Source organism: Helianthus annuus, chromosome 15, assembly GCF_002127325.2.
Source record: "Helianthus annuus cultivar XRQ/B chromosome 15, HanXRQr2.0-SUNRISE, whole genome shotgun sequence".
NCBI lineage: Eukaryota > Viridiplantae > Streptophyta > Magnoliopsida > Asterales > Asteraceae > Helianthus > Helianthus annuus.
This window is the reverse complement of record NC_035447.2, coordinates 30,840,782-30,868,057: the sequence shown is the minus strand read 5'-3', so window position 1 is coordinate 30,868,057 and position 27,276 is coordinate 30,840,782. Positions and strand designations below refer to the sequence as shown.

General features: G+C 34.2%; 2 protein-coding genes and 1 long non-coding RNA gene across 3 annotated transcripts; 1 reads left to right on the top strand and 2 right to left on the bottom strand.

Moving 5' to 3' along the window:
* Positions 1-678: 678 nt before the first annotated feature.
* On the bottom strand, positions 679-1,011 carry LOC110913501 (classical arabinogalactan protein 11-like). The gene has a single exon (XM_022158326.1). It carries the CDS (start codon positions 1,009-1,011, stop codon positions 679-681), a length of 333 nt encoding a protein of 110 aa, XP_022014018.1.
* A 20,401-nt stretch (positions 1,012-21,412) lies between these two features.
* On the bottom strand, positions 21,413-22,144 carry LOC110909554. Its single transcript, XR_002575444.2, has 2 exons — positions 21,752-22,144; positions 21,413-21,637 (listed from the first exon to the last, which is right to left on the bottom strand). It is a non-coding gene; the product is annotated as an uncharacterized LOC110909554 (long non-coding RNA).
* Positions 22,145-25,636: 3,492 nt separating this feature from the next.
* Positions 25,637-26,236, top strand: LOC110913526 (G-type lectin S-receptor-like serine/threonine-protein kinase At4g27290). The gene has a single exon (XM_022158346.1). It carries the CDS (start codon positions 25,637-25,639, stop codon positions 26,234-26,236), a length of 600 nt encoding a protein of 199 aa, XP_022014038.1.
* Positions 26,237-27,276: the final 1,040 nt, after the last annotated feature.

Sequence of the window (27,276 nt, the reverse complement as noted above, 5' to 3'; positions counted from 1 at the left end):
TTTTTTTTCTTTTTGTTTTGCAATTAGATATTATACTTGGATGGAAAAAAATTGAAAAAAATAATTTTCTTCACTTCCCGTATTAAGGATATTTCGTATGTAACCCATTTATATTTGATACAGTAGTTTTGTGTTATATATATTAGTCCCGAAACACCAGCAGAAAAAAGAGACCCAAACATCAGAATTAATTATTCTGATTATGTAGTAAAACATTATTAGCCAAAACGGGTTGAGTAGTGAAGTTCACTCGGCGTAGCTTGTTTAATAAACGGGTTATATAAACCAAACACATTTTGTGCCGTGTTTCAGGTCGTGTCAGCAAACGGGTTATATAAACCCAACACATTCTGTGCCATGTTTTCGGTCGACAAGCATGTTTAATAAACGGGTTATATAAACCAAACACATTCGGTGTCGTGTTTCAGATTGTGTCAGGAAGTATCGTGCAACAACAAAATAAAGAAGAATAGAAGAGGAAATATTTAAAATAGCTCAGTCCATAAATGGCATTTGATGTTAACACATATAAGGGGGCCTCATTACATTATCAACATATTGTTCCAACATATAAGAACAATGCCAAAATCATATCCGTAAAAAAACACACATAATTTCAAACATTGTACGTGTGTTTTCTTTATGTTCTCCTAGTTCCATCAATCTCATTAACCAAATCTAGAACAAAAAGTAAGCAGCAACAACCAACGCGCCCGCAGAGCCCTTCATCACGGTTCCTGAGGAAGCGGGCGCGTCAGCTGGTGCTGCATCAGATGCCGTTGAACCAGAATCCGAGCCCGATGACGGTGTAGGCGGGGAACGTCCATGGTGTCTCCAAGGTGGGGAGGCAGCTGATTTGGGGGACTTTGGTGCCGCGGTTGGTGCCTTTGTTGGTGACGCACCCGGGGCAGTTTTTGGCGCGGCAGACGGGGAAGTCGGGTGGGCCGTGGCGCAGGCGAAACCGACGAGGGCGATAGAGATGAGGACAAGAACAACCATTTGGCGTGGCATTTTGGTTATTTGAAAAAAAATAGGAAATAAGCAAGTGGTTAAATATGTATATTTGAACAAGTGCAGTGGTGGAGATTGGTGGGAGAGCTAGCTTTAATCAAGAGTGACAATTAACAAGCCACAGATGCCTGTGAGGATCAGAGGTAAAGTAGCCATAGAATTAGTCTCCAGTGGAGGTTTTTCAGTTATATGTTAAAAAACGTTTTTTGACCAATTAAAACCCTTTTATTTTTATTTGATTTTCGCAACTTTGTTATAGTTACTCTGGTTATATTATATAAACCTACCCTTTATTCTTTCATCTTTATTAAGTCTCGCAAAAGGATCGGGTTGGGTAATAGGTAGGGGTGTTCAGAATTCGATTCAGATTCGAAAAATTCGAAATTCGAATCGATTCCAATTCGATTTATAAGGTTCGAATACGAGTTGATTCGTATTCGAGTCCAGTAATCAAATTCGAATCGAATACAAATTTATGATTTTCAATTCGATTCGATTCAAAATTCGTATTCAGTTTATATATAATTTTTTAACATATGTATACACACACAAACATATATATACACACACATATATAACTTCTAAACTTGGCCAAAGTATGAACTACATCCATAAGTGATAAGTTTATTATTCATAACATTAACAATTCTATTCACAAATAGCTCATCACTAACAGTAACCAACATATCTTCTGAATTTTGGTGTTTTGACATATTGATAGCTAATTAATTTTGCAGATTATTATATTTTATGTTTAATGTAATTAGTTTATAGTAGTTTTAAAAAATGAAAATAAATAATTTATTGTTTAGAGTTAATTTGAATTAAATCAAATTTATTCGAATTCGACTTTCAAATACTAATCGAATCGAATCAGGTAAAAAAGGATAAAAATTAAAAAATTCGATTCGAATAATTTGAAAATTCGCTATTCGATTTGATAAACACCCCTAGTAATAGGTCATATCAAGTTTGATTGAAACAGACCATTTTATTTTAAAAGGTATTCAATTTGTAACTTGTTTATGTTGAAATGGGTTCACATTAGGTTAAGTCGAGTTTGGGATAAAACGAGTCCTTAGAATATATATATATATATATATATATATATATATATATATATATATATATAGGGGAAGGATCCATTAAAAAGTGGATTTTGCCTAAGTAGCCTAAGAAGGATTGTGATGATGACATGTGGCACTCCTAATAAGTAGGAATCAAGGGCATTTTGTTCTTTATAAATAGGAGTGAATATGACATGTGGCACCCCTTTTGTTTTTTAAAAATACAAAAAAAAATCTAGTACAAAAAAATCTAGCACAAAAAATCTAGTACAAAAAAATATAGCACAAAAAATCTAGTACAAAAAATATAGCACAAAAAATGTAGTACAAAAATATAGCACAAAAAAATATAGTAAAAAAATATAGCACAAAAAAATTCAGGAAAATAATGTAGTACAAAAAAATCTAGTACAAAAAATTGAGAAAAAAAAATTTAAGACAAAAAAAATCAGCACAAAAAATTTAGTACAAAAATATAGTACAAAAATCCAGCACAAAAAATGTTATACAACATAGAAATACAACACATTTTAGTGGGTTTTTTTAGTCTTCATATTTTATATAGCAATATGGTACTCAAATTAAAGATAAAAAGACGCTCGATTTTATGGTGAAATTTTTATGAAAAAATAATGTCGTATAAAAAAGTTATGAACGTTTAAAAAATGAGGGTGAAATATGCATGTGTCTTGCATGTGGAGAAAGAAAGTCCATAAATAGGATTTTCCGAAGATACCCTTGCACTCTTTCTTTCTCCTACACTTTCATCTTAACCATTGATTTGAAAAATGAATGGTTAAGATTCATTTTCATCCTACTTAGGCAAAATAAACTTTTTATTTGATCTTATCCCTATATATATATATATATATATATATATATATATATATATATATAAGTTTATTGGAAGCAAAAAATACACAGTTATTACAAAAGCTTGAGAAAAAAGATAAAGACAAAACAGATTTACACAGGACGTTTGAGTGTTTCAGGACCAGAATTCTTGATACACCTTGGCAGCAAAGCCTAAAACCAATTATAGAAAGATTCCCAGAATTTGAGAATCTTGTTTCACAGAAAGTTTGTGCAGAATTTCCTTTAATTTTGTACAATTTGCAACAACAGCTGATAGACATGGCATTCAAATTTGATAGCGAACAGCAAGGGTTCAAAGTGGTAGAAAGAACAGATGAAAAAGGAGATGGAACTGGTCTTCTATTACTTCAAATATATCATCCTACAAAATTGACAAATGAGCAGATAATTCAATTTTATCATCATGGTATGATCGATTATTTGGAAATAAAGTTAGACAGAAAAACAGAAGATCTTCTCAACCAGCTTGGAGAAAAGTTCATTCTAATTGCAGGAAATATGGCAATTAGATCAACGACTTCGATCATTGGTTGCAAAATAATTTCCTCATTCCCTTATACAGATGCATACACATATAGGCCAGCAAGAAAAAGGATTTTCATTGAACATAAAAGTAGAATCGGCCTTCAAAATCATCTACAGACATCAATGACAACAGCTAATATAGAGTTTTCAACTCTACCTTGGTTAAGTCATTCAGATGAAAAAAGTCCAAATAATTTTACACAATTTATCAAAAAATATCAGGAAACCCCAGAACTTCCTGATTATTATCCATGGAGAAATTATCACTTGGTAGGTGAAGGACATTATATACAAATCTATACAAAGCCAGTCTGGAGAATGCTTCTACCCTTTGCAGGAGAAGGAGACACCCTGCAATTACAACACATTATCAATTTAGAAGACGAAGAGGGCAATGACTTGGAAGACTGTTCTAGTCCACAATCCATAGACTCAACACACAGAGATTTCTAAAAAGACATGATGAAAACATTGACCTAAAGAGACAGCATTTCTAGACAGATTGTTGCCCAGCACATGCATCTGAAAAAGAATCCATTATTGTAGATAATGTTTATTGTCTTTTTCTTTCTTTTATTTGTATCCGTTTATTTTTCTGACACTAGAGCAATATGTACAGTATTTTGTTTGTAGGATAGCTTTTCTTTTTGCCTATAAAAGGCATAGAATGCAGTTGTAAAAATCATCCCAGAATTCAATAGAAATTTCTTGCATTCTCATTCATCCTTATGGCACACTAAAATCCTCTCCGTCACTCCTTAGCCTAACCTCCTAGCCCCTTAGTTTCGTTCATTGTTCTTCATATTATATTCCAAAAAAAAAAAAAAAAAGAGTCTTTTTTACCTTTTGTTACCTCTTGTTCACTCCGCTGTGCATAAATCTCAAGTTTTACTCAAGCTTCTGCCTTCCCATTCAGGAGCCATTTTCTTATTACCCACTGTAAGAAATTTTTATTACCCTCCTTATTTACTTTTTACTGTTATATTTTTACTTTTTACTGTTCTTTCTTTTAAAATATTTCTTATATATTTAAATTATTTCTGTTTAAAAAATTAGTATATACCCCCTCTGATATGGTATCAGAGCAAAGGCTTTCCTAAAATCTAAAAGACTGAGACAAGCTCCATATTTTTACTGGCTATAAATGCCCAAAACTTTTTGTGGAGAACTCTCTCAGGTGAAGATTATGGGAAATGTTTACTGCTCTGGTAACAAATTGGATGAGGTTCTGTAGTTTTGTATAATAGAGTTAGATTCATAATAATCTTAAAAAACTGGAATATAAGAATATCTAACAAGAAACTAAGGGTAGGAATTAAAGCTAAGGAGACGGAATTTATTAAACCATAGAGAACTCTCAATCATCTTCGCCATTCAAAAAATTTGAATTCTTGAATCTAGAGTTTACTGAAAAACCCAGCCTTAAAAACATTAATACAGAAAATTATAGTTTTATTTGTAGAATTAAAGATAATTGTAAACATAGTCTACATACAGATAACCCACATTTAAACGCTTTAACAGATCTAGTAATAAATCTCGGTTATAATCTACAGAAGGATTCGATAATTAATAAACAGTTACTTGAAAAGATCTCGGTATATACAGAGGAATTTAAAAAATATTCTCAAAATTTAGATTATATAAAAGATCAAAATAACCAAATACTTAAAGAACTAAAGAGAAGTTGTTTAGAAAAACAAACAGAAAATATACATAATAATAATATACAAATAGAAGTAGATAAAATCACAGACGCTATAAACAAGCTTAACATTGAAGATATAAAAATTATTAAAAAACCAACACCATATAAACATTGGCAACCTCGAAAATGAACAACCAAATTTCAAGAAGAAGTAGATCTATACAAGAAGCTAGAAATTCAACAAGTAGTATACAAGATATAATTACATCTGAAACATTTTTAAATCGGATACTTAGACGAGGATCAGGGTCTAATAGTAATAAACAGATAATACAGATAGAAGAAGAAATAGATGTGGACAGAAATATGGATTTGTACAATCAACACCAATTAGACATATTAAACCCAAAAATATTATATCAAACAGGTATATTTAATGTAAATACAACGTTAATAAGAAGTACTAGAGAAGAAAGTCTCAGAGTTCTAGATAAAACAGTAACGATAGATTTATTATCACCTGAAACTATACAAAGAATTAAACACTCTGGTAAACACTTTGTACATACAGGGTTAATCGTCATAGGCATTAAAGCTTTAGGACGAAAGAATTTAGGAACTAAACTATTGGCATTAATATTAGATAAAAGTTGGAAAACAGAAATGAAAAAAGCCATAATATCAGGAATGGAAGTTGACTTAAGCCAAAATACAGCCTTATTCTATTGCACACCAGGAATATTAAAAGACATAAGAGATTTGCAAAATATAAAAATAGCTTTACAAACGAAAGGATATGAAAATTACGATGGAAACAATATAGTTATAAGTGTAGGAGTACTAGGAAAGGCTAGTAACAGTTCAGGAATGAAATACAAGGTAAACATAGATGGGATAGTTAAGGCAGTAGCATCAAAATCTATACAAATGATAGAACCGATTAAAATAGATCGAAAACATGTCCATACTATCTTTTTTATTTGTTTCCCACATTCTAACTACTGTTTGTTCCCATGTTAACACTTCATCTATCCATAGTTGGGGTTTTTGCCGTTCTAATAACAACATATTCGTTTGTTCCCATGTTAACACTTCATCTATCTATAGTTGGGGTTTTTGTCGTTCTAATAACAACATATTCCCACTGTATGTTTGTCCTATTGGTAACCTGCTTCCTCTTCCTCTTAATGTTGATTCTTGACTATAATCTATTGATGGTTGTGTCCAGGGTTCTCTTCCTAGGGTTTCATGTGAAGTTCTATTACTAGAATCTCCACTCCATTCCATTCTAGGTCTTTTTCCTTGTACTTCTTCTTTTGCAGCCATATAGGCTTGTTCATATTTATAAAAATCTGTTAACATTGTTTTTCCCTGTAAAATGCTTTCTACTAATGGTAAATTATAGAATTCTTGTAATTTTTTATAGCTTTCCTCGTAGGTCATGCCTAGGTCTGTTATACATTCTATTATCATGTTATCTACTTCTTCTTGTATATTTAATTCTGTAAATTTTCTATCTATTATTTGTTCTATTGTTTTGTTAGTTTCTTCTGTTTTAAAACCTGTTAACTCCTCGTCTTCATAATCTATTAGAGTGTAATCCATATATTCCTCTTTAAATTTTAAGAAATCTGTGTTTATTTCGTCTTCATTTTCTGTATCATATATTGGGTTTATTTCATCTTCTTCTAGTTGTTGTATATTCATAAAACTATATTCCATAGTATTTTCATTATTTTCTTCATTTGTAGTTTCTTTAAAATCTGTAAATCTTAGACTTTGTTTACCATCTGATCCTTCATATATAAAACTCCTTTTTGGAATTAAAACTGTTTTTTCATTTTCTTGAAGATCGTTTATATTCCATTCTAAACCTGTTAATTGTTCGGGATCTATTTTAATCGGTTCTATCATTTGTATAGATTTTGATGCTACTGCCTTAACTATCCCATCTATGTTTACCTTGTATTTCATTCCTGAACTGTTACTAGCCTTTCCTAGTACTCCTACACTTATAACTAGATTGTTTCCATCGTAATTTTCATATCCTTTCGTTTGTAAAGCTATTTTTATATTTTGCAAATCTCTTATGTCTTTTAATATTCCTGGTGTGCAATAGAATAAGGCTGTATTTTGGCTTAAGTCAACTTCCATTCCTGATATTATGGCTTTTTTCATTTCTGTTTTCCAACTTTTATCTAATATTAATGCCAATAGTTTAGTTCCTAAATTCTTTCGTCCTAAAGCTTTAATGCCTATGACGATTAACCCTGTATGTACAAAGTGTTTACCAGAGTTTTTAATTCTTTGTATAGTTTCAGGTGATAATAAATCTATCGTTACTGTTTTATCTAGAACTCTGAGACTTTCTTCTCTAGTACTTCTTATTAACGTTGTATTTACATTAAATATACCTGTTTGATATAATATTTTTGGGTTTAATATGTCTAATTGGTGTTGATTGTACAAATCCATATTTCTGTCTACATCTATTTCTTCTTCTATCTGTATTATCTGTTTATTACTATTAGACCCTGATCCTCGTCTAAGTATCCGATTTAAAAATGTTTCAGATGTAATTATATCTTGTATACTACTTGTTGAATTTCTAGCTTCTTGTATAGATCTACTTCTTCTTGAAATTTGGTTGTTCATTTTCGAGGTTGCCAATGTTTATATGGTGTTGGTTTTTTAATAATTTTTATATCTTCAATGTTAAGCTTGTTTATAGCGTCTGTGATTTTATCTACTTCTATTTGTATATTATTATTATGTATATTTTCTGTTTGTTTTTCTAAACAACTTCTCTTTAGTTCTTTAAGTATTTGGTTATTTTGATCTTTTATATAATCTAAATTTTGAGAATATTTTTTAAATTCCTCTGTATATACCGAGATCTTTTCAAGTAACTGTTTATTAATTATCGAATCCTTCTGTAGATTATAACCGAGATTTATTACTAGATCTGTTAAAGCGTTTAAATGTGGGTTATCTGTATGTAGACTATGTTTACAATTATCTTTAATTCTACAAATAAAACTATAATTTTCTGTATTAATGTTTTTAAGGCTGGGTTTTTCAGTAAACTCTAGATTCAAGAATTCAATTTTTTTGAATGGCGAAGATGATTGAGAGTTCTCTATGGTTTAATAAATTCCGTCTCCTTAGCTTTAATTCCTACCCTTAGTTTTTTGTTAGATATTCTTATATTCCAGTTTTTTAAGATTATTATGAATCTAACTCTATTATACAAAACTACAGAACCTCATCCAATTTGTTACCAAAGCAGTAAACATTTCCCATAATCTTCACCTGAGAGAGTTCTCCACAAAAAGTTTTGGGCATTTATATCCAGTAAAAATATGGAGCTTGTCTCAGTCTTTTAGATTTTAGGAAAGCCTTTGCTCTGATACCATATCAGAGGGGGTATATACTTAATTTTTTAAACAGAAATAATTTAAATATATAAGAAATATTTACAACTGCATTCTATGCCATATCTGAATGACAATACTTAGCCTATGAATATAATATGAAGAACAATGAACGAAACTAAGGGGCTAGGAGGTTAGGCTAAGGAGTGACGGAGAGGATTTTAGTGTGCCATAAGGGTGAATGAGAATGCAAGGAATTTCTATTGAATTCTAGGATGATTTTTACAACTGCATTCTATGCCTTTTATAGGCAAAAAGAAAAGCTATCCTACAAACAAAATACTGTACATATTGCTCTAGTGTCAGAAAAATAAACGGATACAAATAAAAGAAAGAAAAAGACAATAAGCACTATCTACAATAATGGATTCTTTTTCAGATGCATGTGCTGGGCAACAATCTGTCTAGAAATGCTGTCTCTTTAGGTCAATGTTTTCATCATGTCTTTTTAGAAATCTCTGTGTGTTGAGTCTATGGATTGTGGACTAGAACAGTCTTCCAAGTCATTGCCCTCTTCGTCTTCTAAATTGATAATGTGTTGTAATTGCAGGGTGTCTCCTTCCCCTGCAAAGGGTAGAAGCATTCTCCAGACTGGCTTTGTATAGATTTGTATATATATATATATATATATATATATATATATATATATATATATATATATATATATATATAGGGATGGGTTAAAATGAGAATCATCTTAGTTGTGAGAACCGTGAGAACTAGGTCATCCAAAAGGTTTTTCCGAATTTTTTTTCTCAAGTCATAAAAAATATCACTTGTTTCAGCAAAAAAAATTAAAAAATGCCGCATACCCACATTTACATGAGGCGTAAAAAAAATATTTATCTTCATACAAAATTTACACCGGCCCGTAAAAAAACTTCAATCAGTCAAAACTACCGACCCGACAATTTTTTTTACTTTATTTTACAGATGTATTTATAATATTTTGCATCTACGTTTGTGCAAAAAAATTTGGCCCAACTCGCGCAGGATCAAAAAGTTTTCACGGTTCTCACAACTCGTGGTCTTTGGCCCATCTATATATATATTTATATACTTAGGTTATTCTCCGGGTAGATACCCGGGTAGGAAAATTTAAATTACAATCAAAAGCAACAATAATATACGGGTTCAATAGTCATCAACACACCCTTAAATCTTTTTTATGAATATGTGTGTTGAGAAATGATATGTTTTTTTATTTTTTGAAAAAAAAAATACGTTTAAACATGAACCTTGAAATAAAAGAAACGTTCCGTTACTTATGTGGATATTAAATTACATTAAACTGAAAAATGTAGCTCTCAATCATGAATTTTTCAACTGATTCACCACTGAATCCACCGCTACTAGTCACCACTGAATCACACCACCTTTACTATTGTTGTGTTCAACCACCGTTTATCGCTGTCGAACTTAATTCCGTGACCACCACACTTTTCGGATCACCTGTGATATGTCATCACGTATTAGTTCACTAAGAGACGCCATGTCAAAAACAGTTTGTACCTCATGTTTGAAGATCTGTACGTACATTAGGAAGATGCACATCAGGTTTAAACAAATTTTTACACCTAAGATACTGCGCATGACAAAATAATTACATATTGCATGACAAACTTGTATAAATGTCACATAATAGCTTACATGAAAGTGAGAATCGAAAGAAGCTCCTTTGGTATCCATCCACTGAAATGATGGTTTTCAATATTTCTATGATAAAGAAAAAGAAATAAGATGACCGCCACAAATCACGCTTTTAACCACAAAGAGAAATTTTTAGTGTATTAACTATTTATGTCATACGATCCACAAAAGAACAAACATCAAAAATCATGATTTCAGCTATACAGTGCATGTTTTTTTTCTTAGAATGATCGAAAAAGTTGAATGAATGGATTTAGCCCACTTCATGAGTTTGATCAAGGAAAGCAATCAGTTAACCCGTTTCACTTAGTTGTCATAATTTTTAAGGACTGATGAATCAACATAATTAACATGTTTCTAGAGTTCTCATATGCTATCAGTTTTCATCATTGTAGCCATAAGGATGGTTCCAATAGATGGATAATATCATAAACCATATAACTGAATAACGATACAAATGTTAATTACCTGAGTCTCCCTAGGCAAGTTTTCTGCGATGCTCCATCATGGCACTATTTCTAGTTGTGAATCACGCTTGTTTGACTTGATTTAGATTGAATTCCACTATAGTCGTATTGTAGTATTAGAATAAAATGGTAATTTCTCATTCCACTTAATTAAAAAGAGTATCAACGGATAGATAATATCATAAATCATATAATTGAAGAATTTTTGCAGTTCAATCATTAAAATATACAAATTAGCTAACCTAATCCATGAAGAGGAGTGAATGCCCGAGTTGTGTGTGGTTGAACTGCTGCTGCTGTAACACCTCGAAATTTTTGTGTCCAATGATGTGTTAACACGTGTCATTTGTTTACACATGACATCTATAATAAATAAAGGACTAATTTTGACAAACCTTGAAAGTATATAAATTCGAGGGTTATAAATGTCAACAAGGGTAAATATACTGTATAGTATCCCTAAATAATGCTTAAACCTTCAAACGAATAAATTATAGATCGTACAAAAACAAAACGCGGAAGAAAGTGAGAGATTACAAACTACAGGGGTTAACTGTGTCAACATGTTTAATAATACCTCTGAGTGACCCTTTAACGTTCCAAAGACTTTGTAACGGTATTATACCCTCACTAAAATAATATATATGAATTTCGCGAAGTTTCGATATGAAACGAGAAAGTTACGATCGAATTCGTAGAAGAAGGGTTAAAAGCGTCAACAGTGAAAGTTAAGGCTTTCCAATATAATTAATAAATAAACCGGGGACTTAATAATGCGGGTAAATAACACGAGGCCCCTATCGGTAAATAACCGAGGGCCAAACCGCAAAGTTACCCCTTCAAAACCGAAAGGTCAGGTAAATCATTACGAAAGATTTCGTTATTAATGGCCAGATTCTGTAATCATAACAAAAGATTTAAAAATTCTGAAATCTTAACCTCTCGCGACCCGCGTGAAGGTTATGTTTAAGTTGAGGCGGGCCGCGAGCCACCTCAAATACGCGTCTGATCTCTTAAACTCAAGCGACCCGCGTTAAAGTGCATGGGAACTCCCATGCGGGCCGCGTGAAGTGCCCAGATGCAGAAAGTTGTAGTTTCTTGCCTTTTGGAGCTTTTGAACGATCAAACAACCAATTAATGGAGCATGGGTGCCCCCTACACGACCCATACCACTTAGGGACACCTGCCCATGATCCATAATCAATTGTAGACTGTTGTGTAATGATCTTGAAGGCTCTTGAGCACTATAAATAAGCTACATTGGCTCATAACATTCACACAACTCAAAACTACATCTCTGATCATTCTAAGGAGCTCTCTAGCATCTTTCTCTGCTCCATAAGCAAGAACACAACTTCTGTAAGTGATCCAACCCTTTGTGGTTTCACATTTCCTTAGTAAATGGCTAAGAACCAGACCGTCGTAACTACGGTTTGACTTTACAATAAATCAGTAATGGTTCAGTCTTATGACGAATCAAAAGTGGTTATGAGTTGGTATTTATGTGGGTAATAAACCTCAAAAATGGTTCCCCCTGATCACCACTCTAACTATGTCAAATGTCGAGTCAAACGTGCGGTTAAAAAGTCAACAGAAAGCTATTTTAGCGATTTATGCATAATCTGTAATGTATATGTTATGGAACCTGTTTTGACAATCATAAAACATGATAATAAGTATATAAACCTGTTTGCGCTCGTTTGAATCGATCATTTACTATATTGAACCGGTTCGGAGCCGAAAGTCGCATAAGTTTGACTTTTGCTTTGACTTCAGTTCTGACCCGTTTTAGTGAGGTATAAATATACCTTAGGACTCTCTTAGGACCAGGTCACATGTTGGTATACGCCTCTGTGGTCGGTTCATGAGTTATCCGAGTCTTTTACGTATTTCCGTCATTCGCCTAAAAGTTGACCGTAACGGCCTTTTAAAATTAAAACGAGTATTTCGGACACGTGAACGGACCAAAACCTTGCTTGTTAAATTATAAGCATGTCCTTAAAGTTTCACGTCAATCCGAGGTCTAGAATGAGAGTTATGCTAAAAGGCGCACTTTTAAGAAAGTTTTGTAATTAACGGCGCAATTAGCATAACGCCCATCTAACCCAAGTTTTCGTCACCAAAACTTTTACCCACTGTGGTAAAATAATATTTTGGGAATTTTAAAGATTTTTAATAATTTTTACCTTGCTCATAACCTGCGGTTATGGCTACGGTTCGGTAAATACCGAATATGCCCTTTTTGGCCAAAACGGGAGTTCTACAAGGTCTTTTGACCCGATTCCAGTTGCCACTGATTTTAAATAATAAATAAAGTATTTTAAACTTTATAAACTGTTCGGGAAACTCAGATTTCCTGTAGAACTAGAAAAGCCCTTTTAAAGTCTTTAAAATGACCGAAAAGCCCCTACGGGGCATAATATAAACATAAACTCGTTACGGGCATTACGGAAGGTATCCTACTGATACCAAAATACTTTTAAGGCCTATTGACTTAGGAAATAAGCGTAGGACACTTATGGTTAACCGTTTCGCCTATTTGCGCACACGGTACGGCTCATGGAACTAGTTTTCGTGCAATAGCCGATATGGGTCAAATTATATTATTTGAACCCCAAAATCCAGAGTATGAACTATAAACCCATATAAAACAAGTCTCTGAACTTGTTGGGTCCATATCATACTCCATTCTCGGTTTTCGCCTTTTCGTGCGAATTAACCATATCTATATATCGTGCTAATATAAGGACCGTTAGGATTCTAAGAGGTTAATTAAAACCTTCGTTCCAGATTAGGAGCCCCAGTAAAAGCTATCGGTGACTTGATCTAAATTAAGGATTTATACTTGCAAAGGTAAATACTTTTGACTTATTTCCCCTATATGGGCTTGGGTTACGGTATATTAATACCGCTTGATTGAGCATTATATAATTCCATCGCTTAGGTGGTTAATTGATTAAATATGATCGGCTCATTTAAACAGTTTTGTTGCTTATAAGCCTTTGGGGGGTTTAATGACCGTTGTCCCGGATATCCTTGGCATCATTTTACGAAATGGCCACGACCATCGACATCCCGGTGTAGGCGTACACCCGGTATAAAGTGTCGACATTAAAATTAAAAGACGTAGCCGTTGGTTTTTATACTACGGTTTTACGCAAACGTGGTGTGTCTATAAATCTTTAACCCGGCACGACCCGGGCTACTGAACGCATAAAAGAACATGTAAAACGTTCACAAGATCATTATGAATTTTCCCAAGTTATAAAAGAGTTTGTGCCTTGTGCATTCAAATCAATTTTAATAAACATTTTCAAATGTGTCAGTTGAATGTATTTACCAGTGTAAACTGACGTATTTTCCCCAAAAAGATTAAGTGCAGGTACCTAAACGTAATTGGCTGGTATTAGCTCCCTAGCGTCGGGATAAGTCTCGCAAGCTTGATTGCAGTATCTGATGGAACAATAATTTATGATTATTTACGATCCGCTGTGGATATATTCAACCCCTGTAATACATTTTGATATTACGATCAGAGGTTGAAATTTATATATTTATTTTATGCTTCCGCTGTGCATTATATAATTGTGTGGTTTGACTATATTGTTGCCAACATCGTCACGGTAATCCCCCACCGGGCCCACCGGTGAGACACGTGGAAATCGGGGTGTGACAGCTGCCGATCACACGATAACAAAACAAACAACCAATTTATAACTTCTTAAAAAAGTTTAGGTTATTTAAATGATAATAATTATATAATTTTTGAAATAAAGTGATTAAGAGATTAAGGGTTTCTTTTTATAATATTACCTAACAGGAACAGCAAGGAGACTCTTAACACCAAGAAATAAGCATAGAAATCTATCAGAAACGTATAAAAAATAAGAAAAATATTCTTTAAAAATAAGAAGTTTAAGGCTGACCTAGTTGATTCCTCTAGCTTTGAGTTCTTGCATGATTAAGTAAATGTAGGATACCATATCTTGCTAGAGATCTAAACTTTGAATATAGAAACCTCATAGCCCTGACAACACCAAAGTCTAAAATTTTTGTAGCCTTCTGAAGCTGAAATTGTCATATATGTATTAATTAAAATGAGCAAGAAGTACCGAAAAGAAAGGGTATCAATGGTAATGGAACTAAGTTACCTGTATGCTTGCCCCAACCAAGTGGCGACGATGAAAGGGGAGATGCATGCAATTTATTATGTTTTTAAGCATTCAATTTTTTTTAATATTTAAGTGAAAAGAAACAGTATTACGTTAAATGAAAGGAATTTGTATTATCATCATGCATCAATATATAAAATATATAAAATGGAATAAACTGTATTTACATTCACTTGACGACTTATGAGGAAAAAGAAAAGACAGTTTATACTAAGGGTGCTAAACGGGGCGTTTTCAAGGGTTCACCCCAACCCAAACCCGAAAATTTTAGACGAACCCGAAAAGCGTGTCATACATATTAACCCGAACAACCCGAATATTCGCGGGTTGAGCCGAATATAACTCGTTCAACCCGAATTTTTTTTTTTTTTGAAAATTAATATATTAAAATTAAATTTTACTACAAAAAAACAAATGTATATAATACAAATTTTTTTACAGTAAAAGACATGCCACACGAATTTCACACATCTAATAAAGTGACACTTCTTCAATGTGAAACACTTAATTTACATCACCATTTGCTAATTGGAAATATAATGTCGATAAACAGGAACACTTACACTCTGGTAGAACAAATAGACAATGATTTTAATATGTTCTTAAAAAAAGGAAGAGGAAAGCAACATACTCAAGGGCTTTCATGTCGGTGTCTTCTTCCCGTTCCCAACTTGCTGATGCGCGTCGAGGGACTCTGCTTCTTTCTACTTCTACCTGATCAACCGGTCAAAGTTTCTTAAAGTCTTTCTAAAACATACAACCACTTAAATCGTTAGTATTTCATTGTCATAATTAAAGCATTTATTACTTTAATTATTGCTTGAAACGGAGAACAAAGTGTTTCAGGGGCCAATCCGGCACGTGTTGTGCTAAAAGTGATTTGTTTCAACTCGTTTTGAATCAAATCTTTTTTGACATGTTACCCAATCGCCTGTCGCCTGACCCACCCATCATATTCACCTTCGCATATATAAAAGTATACGCAATGAATAGAAACAATAATGAACCTGAGCTTCTTTATACGCTTCATCTCCTTTTCTAATTGGAACTCTGCTGCCGCCTTTTCGCTTGTCATTACTTCTAACTGTGCATATTGTCAAAGCATGTCATCATTTTTAAAGCCAATATTCATCACCGGGAGACTACAACTGTTAACTTACCAACAAATCCGTAAGTTCCCGATACCGTTTCTCCAGCTCCATATGTTCCTGCACAGTAGCACTATCAATCCATATGTTCCAGCTCACATAAGTCCTATGAAACAAAACATTTGCAGCAACACAAAACATAACACAAATGTAATTAGATAATGAAGATTGAATAATATTAGTATTTGATGAAAAAAACAAAATAAAAATAAAAAGAGAACATATCAGATGAATTTGGTTGTAAGGCACGATATCCTTTAGTACCAAGGAATAATAGCATTGCCTCTTGACGAAATGACATACCACATTAAAATTTATACACCCCAGACTTGCAGTAGTTGCGGTGGGTTAGAATAAGCATAAATAATTAGACTGTTCCGTACATGAGCTCTCAATTTTTTAAATTCTTAATTACAACAAAAAGGGAAAAAGTGCTTACAACCATAATGTTAGCAATTGCATATGCCTCTGTTTCAGATCCAAGCGCTTCCATCTTGTCATTAACCAATGCATTAAAAGGGAAAATGAACAGCCATAATTTATATGGAAAAATATACATTCCGATAGCAATCACCAGAAACATAAAACATATAGTCAATACCTATCACCGGAAACACCTTTCTCCATGGCCTACCATTGAATCAACGAATTATCACAATTAACAATAATATTACTAACTGAAAATATATATAAACACCTTTCATAATAAGCCGTTGAACACAATCAGCAACAACATTTCTACGTTCTTCCGACGGTTGGTTCGGTTGAATACACGCAATAAGCTCAGTCGTTCTTTCTTCAGCTATTAACCACCTCTCAGAATCTAAAGTATCTACCAACGAACCCGCATTCGGTAATAGCCCATTCGGCAACAGGCGGCCACCCCACCACCCGTCTGTGACCATCCCTCAAGCTCACCTATACACAACTATTCAATACCACTCAACTACACCCAAAAAGCCACTCACAAGTCACAACAACCACAAAATTTATCGAACTTTTTGCTCGCCAAACTACAAGTCTGAAACTTTTTCAGATACCAAACACATACACATACAGAAAATGATTATAAACATAAAGGGTTGTCAATTGTAGCCCTAAAGAATGACACCCACAATAAAAAGTTTCTTTTTTTCCTCAAGAACCCTAGGAAACAGCCCTGATATGAAAAGGAATAGATTAACAATAAAAATCATAGGTGGAATGGAATTAAGAGCATACCTTCGATTATCAAAGATGAATCGATCAAGAACAGACAAAGCAAATTTGCGATGGTGGGTTTTAGGGTTCAGCAGAAATTAGGTTGTCATTTGTTGCTGTGTGAGAAAGAAGATAAATACGATCCATTTGTTAGAAGATGAAGATGAGAAAAACTACCATTTGATTTGATTTGCGTGTTTGATGGAAGAAGGAAGATGGAGGGCGGAAAAGATTAGGGTTTCTGAATGCTTGAAACGTTGTCTAGCGAACTCATTTGTTATATTGGATCCGAATAATGTAACTTGTCAAAAAAACTCCATTCGGGGCTCAAAACGGGATCCGCGTGGAAAGAATATACATAGCTCATTTTCCCGCCAAAAAGCAAAATTCAATGCCCTCATTGGTTGACACATCAGCAAAATTTAACACATTTATTATATATAATAGATAATAGATATATATAGGGTTAAGTTCATTTGTGAACAACCCCCTTGATAGTGAACTGCGTGAACTAATCCTAGCCCTTGATTATCAATACACAAGTGTAAATGAATTGCCAGGATTTGATCAACAATTGAGGAATTGATGATGAAAATACAATAATGTATTTTACGATTTTGGTGATGTAAATCAATGGACACCTAAAATTTATAAAACACTATAATTTCAGCAATAAAACACACCTAAAACCCACAAATAACAGAGAGAAGATTACTAAAACACCGTATTCAAACCCTAATAGTCCATAAAAACTTCAAACACGCCATCGTAGAACTATGAATATAAAACACAATATGCTAATCAACATAAAACACAATAATGTTTGTCACTCTATAATCAGAGTCTTATCATTTAAAAAACAACACAAAACCCACATATATGATGTTTTAGTAATCTTCATTACGTTATTTACGGGTTTTCGGTGTGTTTTATGGTTGACATTATAGTGTTTTATGACTTTTTACACTTTTTAAAAAATTTGGACTTTGTAGCCAACTTCTAGCCTATATATATATATATATATGGGAATGTTCATTTGAGAAGAAAATTTAATTGAGAAGAAAAAGAACAAAGGGTAATTTTGTAAAACATTAAATAGTTTTTCACGTATCTCATTTATTATCATTTTTGACGAATTAATTAGTCAGAAAGACTATTATCCTCCACACTAACTTTTTTTGCTTACACACATCAAAAGTTATCATATATATTTCGAAATTCATCCTACAAGTTGAAATTTATCCTACACAACTCGTAATTTATCCTACACAACTCGTAATTTATCCTACACTTTAAATTATTTTATTGCATTTTTTTTAAAAAAATATCTATTTTAAGGATAACTTACAAATTATTTAATGTAGTTAGCTATTAAAGAGTAAGACTACAAATTAATGCCCTATGTAGATTTATCAATGTACCCTTATAGTAACATTAATACTTATATTAAATGAAGTAAAAATAAAGCATTCTTATTGGTTGAAATTTCTTCTTTTTTCTTCTTACAAAAAATTTCTTCTCATTTGAACTCTCTACTGTATATATATATATATATATATATATATATATATATATATATATATAGGGGACCGCCAAAATGAGAACCACCTCGAGTTGTAAGAACCGTGAGAACTACACCGTACGGGGCGAGGTGGACCAAATTTTTTTCATAAATGTAGATGCGTGTATTATAAACACATTTGTAAAAAAAAATTAAAAAAAATGTCGTGTGTGTAGTTTTGAGCACCACAAGTTTGTGTTTACGGGTACCGTAAATCCTACCAGAAAATTTACGTTACCCGTAAACATACACTTGTGGTGCTCAAAAACTTTTTCTTTTGAATTTTTTTTACAAATGTGTTTATAATACACGCATCTACGTTTGTGAAAAAAAAATTTGGTCCACCTCGCCCCGTACGGTGTAGTTCTCACGGTTCTTACAACTCGAGGTGGTTCTCATTTTAGCGGACCCCTATATATATATATATATATATATATATATATATATAGGGTGGGGTTCTAGAGTGAACACTAGCGTATTTGTGAACTGAGTGAACAAATCCTGGTCATTGATTTACATCATCAAATCGTAAAATACACTGGTGTATTTTCATAGTTTTTAGGGGACTAGGGGTGGTCCGTGATGGAGCCTCCATCACGCGTGGCCAAGACAAGCACACCGCCGCCACCTACATCCACCACACGTGGAATTTGTAACGCGTGGAAGGAATCACGCGTGGAACATTTGCAAAATTTGAACGTTGGGATGCTTTTTGACCGTTTTTCAATGGTAAACTTTAATAAAAAAAACATTTAAACCTTATATATATATATATATATATATATATATATATATATCTCCACTTTTAACCATTTCACCCACACCAAAACATAAACACATTTCACACAATCTACATCTTTCTCAAATGGAGTTTCCTACGGATTAGACGTTTCCGATGGATAGCGATAGCGATACCGAGTCGTCTTCCGACAATGAGACGCTTATATATTTTGTGTCGGTGTATAACGAACTTGATACTAGTTCGTCCCGCCCAAAGAAGAAGATGGTAGATCGTGATCGTATACATGCCAACGAAGTGTTAATGCGCGATTATTTTGTGGAGAATCCACTCTACGATGCCGAAACGTTTAGAGATCGGTTTCGTTTACCAAAAGAATTATTTTTAAAGATTGTTGGAGACATCGAAGCAAGCGAGGAATGGTTTCAAGAAGGTTACGATGCGAGGGGCAAACCAAGTTTCACGGCGATACAAAAATGCACGTCCGCCATTCGCCCACTAGCGACAGGTAACCCTCCCGATTAATATGATGAATACCTAGCTATGGCGTCCAGAACTTCCCATGAATGTCTGCAATTTTTTTGCAACGCGGTCATTAAGTTGTATGGTAAAGAGTTTTTACGTAAACCGACGAGCCACGACATCAATGTGTTGCACACGTCGCCGTTGTTTCAAACCGTAACGGATGGTACCGCTTCCTTCTGTCCATTCTATGTTAACGGACGATATTACAAACAAGGCTTTTTCTTGTGGATGATATCTACCCATCATGGTCTGTTTTTGTGAAAGCTCCTTCATTTCCTATCGAGGCTAAAGAAATCGTGTTCAAAAAATTGCAAGAATTGGCAAGAAAAGATGTTGAGAGGGCTTTTGTTGTTTTAAATGGTAGATGGGGTATACTACGCCGACCGGTTCGTGCGATGAACAAGAAATCAATACATAGCATAGTATATGCATGTATCATATTGCACAATATGATAATCTTAGAAGACGGACGTGCAATATCTCCAGATTGGGTGCCGGATCCCCCTACACAAGTTCAAGTTCCAGAAAATATCCAACAAGACTTGCGTGATAAAGAAACTCACTTTCGGTTGAGATACGATTTAATCGAACTAGTAGGTTTTTAGGTTTGGAGTTTCATGAGTCGGACGAGGAATAGAGTTTTTTAGTATTTTTTTTTTAAATTGAACTAGTATGTTTTAATTTTAATGAAATTTATAATTTTAATGTTTTATTGTTAATTTCTAATTTTAAATAAAAAATTAAAATAATTTGTGAGTGATGGAATTCCATCACTAGTGATGACCACCGCCACTAAAAAATGTTTGTGAGTGATAGAATAGTGGTTGATGACATGGCGGGACTTGATTGGATGTTTGTGAGTGATGGAATTTTTGCAAGTGATACCACCCTCACTCCCCTTAGTAGGACTTATTTCTTCATTTAAAGTTTGTTTCTTACAATGCAAAAATTTTCTGGTGTCGTTTATCATCTATCGCTATGTAATTATATTTTTCAGTCTGGTTTGAGTCGGGTCGGGTCATATAAAATTTAATGGGTATTTTAATGGATTTTGATAAATAATATAACTTTTTTTTATCAGAATGTGTTTAGTGAAACATATATATAAAAGAAGTTATTAAAAAATCAGTAAACATTAAAATATATAAAGGAGAAACAAGTTATAAAAAAATATAAAACAAAAATGTAAATCGTCACTGAGGTTTGGCTATATTTGCTTATTTCATTCAAAAGGACAAAAAAAATCCTTCACCTTAACAAAAATAAAAAAATAAAATAAAATAAACTGAGTTAGTGGTTTGGATATAAATGGCAAAAAAAACTAAGGGTGTAAACGAATCAGGCCGAGCCTGAGCCCGACTAGGCTCGAGCTCGGCTCGTCATGTTTTAATGAAGCTCGAGGTCGGCTCGGTTCGAGCTTACTTATTTGAGCTCGAGCTCGGCTCGCGAGTAAAACCCAAAGCTCAGGCAGACTCGGCTCAACTCAGCTCGACTTTGATAAAAACCGTTCCACTTCTTCGATGCATGATTCAGATCCCTCCATCCTCCATTTTGAGTAAACTTGATTGAGAGTTCGATGGTAATGACCAAGTGTTGAGCAAGATGTTCAGTAATCTAAAAAATAAAAAAATATATATATAATTACGAACATAAATTTTAAAACTACTTGCAAAACTATATAAATTTTCACTCGAAAATAAAAAAAAATAAGTCATAAGAAAGTAATACCATTTTCTACAGGGGTAAAGGCCCTTTTAATTTGTTTACTTCATTCGCTTGGTTCAGATCTTCCGAGCAAGATATCCACGCTTTCATTAAAGTGACCTATTTGAAATCGGTCCATCTTTGAGACTTTGCTTTTCTTTTTCTTTACCTTTCGTTTTTTGGACCATTTTTTGAAATCTCTTCCTCCTACTCTATTACATACTCTTCCTCATCCTCGTCACTAGATGCGTCCCGAGTTTCTTAACAATAGTTTTGAAATTCCTCAGTAACGCCCGGTTTGTGACATTGGGAAGTGGGCGTATTGATAATACTTTGGAGCTTGCTTGTAGTAGTTTGGAGAACGCCATTTCGGAGCGATGTGTCGGCCCCATTTCGGGCGTATTGATAATAGAAGGTTGTGAACCCACTAGTTTTGACAAAGAAACAATTATTTTTTTTTTTTTTTTTTTTTGAGGCTTGTAAAATTTGGGGTCATTTTTCTTTGATAAAGAACCACCTTTGCTATCTGATTTCTCATGTATGAATTTGGGTGTATAAATTGTGAAAAAAAATGGATGTAGAAAGAAGAGTAAAATGAGAATAGTTGAATTTGGGTGTAGAAATTTTGTAAAATTTTGAGTAAATTGCCATTTTAGTCCCCGAGTTTTGTCTAAATTTACCATTTTAGTCCAAATAGTTTTTTTTTTGTCTCTGGGTCCCTAACTTTTCCCTTTTGTTGTCATTTTGATCACATACACTAACTTCATCCAAAAACTCCATCTTTAACCAGGGATATTTTGGGGATTTTCATTTTAAATGTTTTCAATTGCCATTTTGATCCAATTCCAAAAAATAAAAAAAATTCCAAAAAATTCTAAAAAATAATACAAATTCTAAAAAATCATAAAAATTCTAAAAAATCCAAAAAATCCGTTTCGGCGCGAACCGTTTCGAACCCGAACCGTTTCGAGCTGAACCGTTTTGACGCGAACCGTTTCGACCCGAACTGTTTCGAGTTGAACCGCTTCGACGCGAACCGCTTCGACCCGTACCGTTTCGAGCTGAACCGTTTCGACGCGAACCGTTTCGAACCGAACCGTTTCTAGCTGAACCGTTTCGAACCGAACCGTTTCGAGCTGAACCATTTCGACGCGAACCGTTTCGACCCGTACCGTTTCGACCCGAACCGTTTCGAGCTGAATCGTTTCGACGCGAACCGTGCCTTGTTGACTCGAACCGTTTCGAACCGTACCTTTCTATGCGAACCGTGCCTTATCGACGTGAACCGTTTCGATGCGAACCGTTTCGAACCGAACCCTTTCGATCCGAACCGTTTCGACCCGAACCGTCGAAACAGTTCAGCTCGAAACGGTTCGGTTCGAAACGGTACGGGTTGAAACGGTTCGGCTTCGAAACGGTACGGGTGGAAACGGTTCGGCTTCGAAACGGTACGGGTCGAAACGGTTCGCATCGAAACGGTTCAGCTTCGAAACGGTACGGCTTGAAACGGTTCGGCTTTGAAACGGTACGGCTCGAAACGGTTCGCGTCGAAACGGTACGGGTCGAAACGGTTCGCGTCGAAACGGTTCAGCTCGAAACGGTTCGGGTTCGAAACGGTTCACGCCGAAACGGATTTTTTGGATTTTTTAGAATTGTTATAATTTTTTAGAATTTTTATTATTTTTTAGAATGAGTAAATTGCCATTTTAGTCCCTGAGTTTTGTCCAAATTTGTCATTTTAGTCCAAATAGTTTTTTTTTTTTTTTTGCCTCTGTGTCCCTGACTTTTCCATTTTGTTGCCATTTTGATCACATACACTAACTCCATCCAAAATCTCCATCTTTAACCAGGGGTATTTTGGAGATTTTCATTTTAAATGTTTTCAATTGCCATTTTGATCCAACTCCAAAAAATCAAAAAAATTCTAGAAAATCAAAAAAATTCCAAAAAATTCTAAGAAATAATAAAAATTATAAAAAATCATAAAAATTCGAAAAAATTCTTAAAAAATACAAAAAATCCGTTTCGGCGCGAACCGTTTCGAACCCGAACCGTTTCGAGCTGAACCGTTTCGAGCTGAGCCGTTTCGAGCTGAACTGTTTCGAGCTGAGCCGTTTCGACGCGAACCGTTTCGAGCTGAACCGTTTTGAACCGAACCGTTTCTAGCTGAACCATTTCGAACCCGAACCGTTTCGAGCTGAACCGTTTCGACGCGAACCGTTTCGAGCTGAACCGTTTTGACCCGTACCGTTTCGAACCGAACCGTTTCGAGCTGAACTGTTTCGAGCTGAACTGTTCCAAAAAATCAAAAAAATTCCAAAAAATTCTAAAAAATAATAAAAATTCTAAAAATCATAAAAATTCTAAAAAATTCTACAAAATCCAAAAAATCCGTTTCGGCGCGAACCGTTTTGAACCCGAACCGTTTCGAGCTGAAACGGTACCGTCGAAACGGTTCGGTTCGAAACGGTTCAGCGCCGAAACGGATTTTTTGTATTTTTTTAGAATTCTTTAGAATTTTTATGATTTTTTAGAATTTTTTTTATTTTTTAGAATTTTTTGGAATTTTTATTATTTTTTGGAATTTTTTTTGATTTTTTGGAATTGTATCAAAATGACAATTGAAAACATTTAAAATGAAAATCCTCAAAATACCCCTGGTTAAAGATGGAGTTTTTGGATGAAGTTAGTGTATGTGATCAAAATGGCAATAAAAGGGAAAAGTCAGGGACCCAGAGGCAAAAAAAACTATTTGGAGCAAAATGGCAAAGTTAGACAAAACTCAAGGACTAAAATGGCAATTTACTCTTTTAGAATTTTTTGAAATTTTTTTGATTTTTTGGAATTGGATCAAAATGGCAATTGAAAACATTTAAAATGAAAATCCCCAAAATACCCTTGGTTAAAGATGGAGTTTTTGGATGGAGTTAGTGTATGTGATCAAAATGGCAACAAAAGGGAAAAGTCAGGGACCCATAGGCAAAAAAAAAACTATTTGGACTAAAATGGCAAATTTGGACAAAACTCAGGGACTAAAATGACAATTTACTCTAAAATTTTATTTGTATTTTAAAGGTTTGGTAAAATTATAATTGTTTAGGTACAATCAATTTAGGGGAGGCCGGACTCAATATGTATATACAGTTTTGAGAAGAAATACACATAAATTTATACTACTGGGGGGGGGGGGGGGGGGGGGGTTTTAGCCTCTTTAAAGGTTTACACATAACCCACCTTATCAACAAAATAAATGTTGGTATTCACCTCTTTTTCGCATGTTTTTTATTCATTTAACACATAACGTGGTCGTCGAGACCCGTAGAGATACAGTTGATGTAAGTTGTTCCATGACCCGTGACAGAGTAGGTCAAACTTCCTTCATCAACTTTATTTTTATGGGTTAATGGATTTAAACACCTCCAACTATTGTCATTTGGCCGTTGGCACTCTCAACTTTGACTTTGGCTCACCCCACTCCCAACTTAACACTTGGGTTGTTGTGTCACCCCGTCGTTAAATAAACACTAACTGGGTTAGTTTTCTTTTTGCTGACGTGGCCAATATTTGCTGACGTGGCACGCTGATGGATCCAAATTTGCTGACGTGGCCAGTATTTTTCAACTTACTTTTTCATTCCCAAAAATTTCCCTCCGAACCCAATCCAAAAATTTGAACTTCGCCAATCTGCAACCCAATCTCACAAACATCACATCTCACAAATCTACAACCCAATCTCACAAACTACCTCCAAACCCAATCTTGGATTCCCACTCCTCCGCATCTGGCACAAATATCATAGCACAAATCTTGCATTCGGGCAAACTGGTAATTAAGACCGGATATAAATCCAACAATGAAAGTCTTATTTGGCAGAGTTTTGATTACCCTGGGGATACCTACTTAACAGGAATGAAATTAGGCAAGAACTTCATAACTGGAAGAGAAACATTTCTGACATCGTGGAAGAGTGAAGATGATCCTTCCCCAGGAGAGTATACATTAAGGTTTTTAATGGTTAAGGGTAAATATCAACAATTCTATATTAGGAGAAGCTCTGCTATTGAAACAAGGATCGGGCCATATAATGGCATATCATTTTCTGGCCGGCCACTAATTACACCTGACGCTATTAATCCAGTATATGTGAGTTATATAGTTGTGAACCAGAACGAGATGTATTTCACTGCTTTATCTAGTAATGATACAACCACAGTCTCGTCAAGAATGGTAGTAACTCCTAGTGGCAAACTTGAGATCTTCCTGAAAAAATTTGCAAACCAAGACTGGATCAAGAGTATCACCTTACCAGTGGATTATTGTGACAAGTACAGAGTATGTGGCCTATATGGGAGCTGTAATGCTGCCACGACTCCTTATTGTGGATGCTTAAAAGGATTTGAACGAAAAACCTCAGATGATACAAGTGTTTGTCGACAGAGCATAGCCTTAGATTGTGGGCCTGGAGAGGGATTTGAAAAGCTTTCAAGCATGAAATTTGGGGGAAATTAATAGAAATTGAAGTTTAATGCTGAGTAAAACTGCTTACATAGGGGAAATGTGATTTCATCAGCATGCCACGTCAGCAAATTTGGATCCATCAGTGTGCCATGTTAGCAAATATTGGCCATGTCAGCAAAAAGAACTAACCCAGTTAGTGTTTATTTAACGACGGGGTGATACAGCAACCCAAGTGTTAAGTTGGAAATGGTGTGAGCCAAAGTCAAAGTTGAGAGTGCCAGCGGCCAAATGCCAATAGTTGGGGGTGTTTAAATCCATTAACACTATTTTTATTTATGTTTTAGACAACCAACTTTATTTAGCTATAAAAAACCACCGAGTTTATAAATTAATTAGGTGTTATATAAGTTCCATCATGTCAAAATACAAAAGTGAAAGTACAAACCCAAAAAAATTGTTAAAGGGCTCCTGAATTTTTACTTTGCTTTGGTCCTCAAAATTGGTTAAATCACCCATGTTAATATCGTTGTGAGACGTAGCTTCGGTATCCAGGTGTCAACGTCGTGCTTCGATGTGTACCCAACTTTACACCTCGAGTGTGCAACCATAAAGATCGTTTTCATGTACGCAATGAGGCATGTGTGAGATGTGTGTGGTTGATATCTCTATAAGTCCTTTGACGATTCAAACTAATGTAAATGCGTACTACACTTATGCTAACTAATTTGGCCGGTGATTGTTTGTTTACAACTTTAAATCTTGATGGCTGAACATATACAAGATTAATGAGAGCATATTAAGATTAGGAGCCGTTGTAAAAAAATGTTAGATTAGTTTTAGTTTATATCTCATGACTCATGTCATCAACGAGATATCAAAAAGGTTTATGACTTTAGCAATAACATTCATTTGAAGCCTTAGATGTCATGTATGGAACATGGTTCTATTGTTAGATACAAAAATTTTCAAGAAAGAATATGAACTAAAAAAAATTGAATTTTTGGATAGAAAAAGATTTTAAAATCAGAAAAAAAAAGCCAACAGATTTTTTAATTCAGAAAAAATAAACAAAACGTGCGAAAATATAAATT

What these genes read in the sequence shown, in the direction of transcription:
- LOC110913501 (XM_022158326.1), bottom strand. Translation starts at nt 1,011, where the DNA reads ATGCCACGCCAAATGGTTGTTCTTGTCCTCATCTCTATCGCCCTCGTC.
- LOC110913526 (XM_022158346.1), top strand. Translation starts at nt 25,637, where the DNA reads ATGAAATTAGGCAAGAACTTCATAACTGGAAGAGAAACATTTCTGACA.